The sequence below is a fragment of the Salvia miltiorrhiza genome, chromosome 3, assembly GCF_028751815.1.
Source record: "Salvia miltiorrhiza cultivar Shanhuang (shh) chromosome 3, IMPLAD_Smil_shh, whole genome shotgun sequence".
In the NCBI taxonomy this organism is placed as follows: Eukaryota; Viridiplantae; Streptophyta; class Magnoliopsida; order Lamiales; family Lamiaceae; genus Salvia; species Salvia miltiorrhiza.
The window spans coordinates 19,213,106-19,215,531 of NC_080389.1; the positions used below are offsets into that span (position 1 = coordinate 19,213,106).

Sequence of the window (2,426 nt, forward strand, 5' to 3'; positions counted from 1 at the left end):
GGAATCTTTCGCCAATCTATAGTTTGATTAAATAGTTCAAATAGCTTTTATGGCATAAAGATGACAACCAATTTAATTAATCAATCAAACTATGTTAAGTATTATTCAGAAAGAAAAGAAAACTAACTAAATTAAGCAACCCATATCTGCTAAGCAACACATTCTAATTGCAACAAATAAATCAATCACCCACTTACTGGATTCTCTTGATCAATCCATTTTTATTAAATAGTTGCAATTGCTTTTATGGCATAAAGATGACAACCAATTAATTTCAAAACTCGAACTTTCCGTCAATCTAACTCTGTTAAATAAAATAATTTAATACTCATTTAAAGTTTGAACAAGCTCACCCCATGTGTAACGCACTCACCAACTCCCCAACCCGAGCCCCTATATATTTAACTCTCACACACATACATAATCTACATCACACAATACTACTAGCTACCATCTAGTACCAATTATGGCCACTATATCAAAATTGAGGGTCATTTTCTTTTGCATCCTCGTCTCCGCCGCGGCGGCCTCAGCCCCTTACGGTCGGAAACCTGATAACCGACATCCCTGTCAGCAACTTGTCTTTTATATCCACGACATCCTCTACAATGGGAAAAACTTCAACAACGCCACCTCCGCGATCATCGGGTCCCCAGAATGGGGCAACAAGACCGTGGCGGCGACACCCTACAAGTTTGGCGACTTGGTGGCGTTCGACGACCCCATAACCCTAGACAACAACCTGCACTCGCCTCCGGTGGGCCGCGCGCAGGGCATGTATCTGTACGACCAAAGAAGCATCAACGGCGCGTTGCTCAGCTTCTCGTTCCTCTTCAACTCCACCGACCACGTCGGCACGTTGAACTTCGCCGGCGCCGACCCGCTGTTCAACAAGACGAGGGACATTTCAGTCATCGGAGGCACCGGCGATTTCTTCATGGCTCGAGGCGTCGCTACTTTGTCCACGGATTCATACGAGGGAGATGTTTATTTTAGGCTTCGTGCTGAAATCAATTTGTATGAGTGCTGGTAGAATTCAGCTTTCTTTCTCGTAAGGGGTTTAATTAGACATGCTTTAATTGTATGGCTAAAAGAATAATAAATTACGTTTTTCGAAGTTGTTACGGTGATGCATGATATTTGTCTCACCCGTACGTGCATGTATTTGTCCTAGTGACATGCACATGCGTAGTGTTGTAACATGTATCGATTTTCTTTTTCTAAGGTTTTCTATGTGTACTTTGGTTTCTTATGTGTACTTTGGTTTCTTATGTGATTGATTTGCTATTTTTTATATGTGTTGGTGGACATGGTTGTTGACACAGTGTGTGCTACATAATTATATATTGGTATACCGTATACCCACTCATGCAATACATGATAATCATACGAATTGATATTTTTAGTATATAAATATAAATATTTTATATTATTTATAAAATATATTTTTTTGAAACGATTTATAAAATATATATTATGTCAAATCTTATTTGAAAATCGTTACAATTATATCATTTTATTTTCTTCCCTAATATTGTAACAGCCCGTTCTTGGGAAAAATAAAATATAACAAATAAAAGAATTATTTAGAATAAAGGAGGTTGATGATATAAAACAAGGTTGTATTACGAGAAAAATCCTAATGAATCCAGTAGGTTTACGTCGCAGCTCCTTAGAAAAAAAAAATAGGAAAATAATGAGAAAACTTGACTGGGCTGAATAAACTTGACAAACTTACCATTTTAAATGGATTATTCATAATTTGAAGAGATAAAATGAAAGGCATTGAGTGATGCCAATCAATTGATAATATTCAAACTCACAGGATCACATAAGTTTAGTTTCGTGGCTCTGATCATAATCAACGATGGCTTCATTAATAGAAATACGAATTAAGAGTCTAAGCTCAACAAGATAATACTGCACCATATAATAGAAGTTCTTAGTTTAGGGGATTGAAAGACAAGATAACAAGCTAGTCGTTAGCGGAAGCAAAAGACGAAGCGGAACCTTAGCCTCAGCTCAACCCCATCTGCACCAACCGATCAACCTGAAAACATTTAAAAATATTTTGGGCTGAGCACTAGTGTACTCAGTGGGTTATGTATTTTATAAATATTTTATGAAATAACCAAGGCTGTTTATCCAATATCACAATCATAACTCAGAAGGTTTTAAAACAGAAATCCACTTCTAAGCATGATAAAACTTTTTCTCATTAAGTGGCGTGCCATGTGACGTTTGATTGTTACTCGCTGCTTATGATCCCGGACCTCTAGCCACCGACGGATCGCTTTTTTTTCTCCCATTTATCAATCTCGGGACGCAGGTCAGATCAATAACCATAACTGTGCTTCGGAACACATCCAGATCAAGCACCCTTATAACGCTTCTTAGCTTTGTTAGTGCAAGATGGCGATCAACCC

The 2,426-nt window shown here is 37.8% G+C and overlaps 1 protein-coding gene across 1 annotated transcript; it reads left to right on the forward strand.

Annotated features, from left to right (window-relative positions):
- The first annotated feature begins 431 nt into the window (after window positions 1-431).
- LOC131017998 (dirigent protein-like) lies at window positions 432-1,252 on the forward strand. Its single transcript, XM_057946752.1, has one exon. The coding sequence runs from the start codon at window positions 467-469 to the stop codon at window positions 1,031-1,033; it is 567 nt and encodes a 188-aa protein (XP_057802735.1). The 5' UTR covers window positions 432-466; the 3' UTR covers window positions 1,034-1,252.
- The last annotated feature ends 1,174 nt before the right edge of the window (window positions 1,253-2,426 follow it).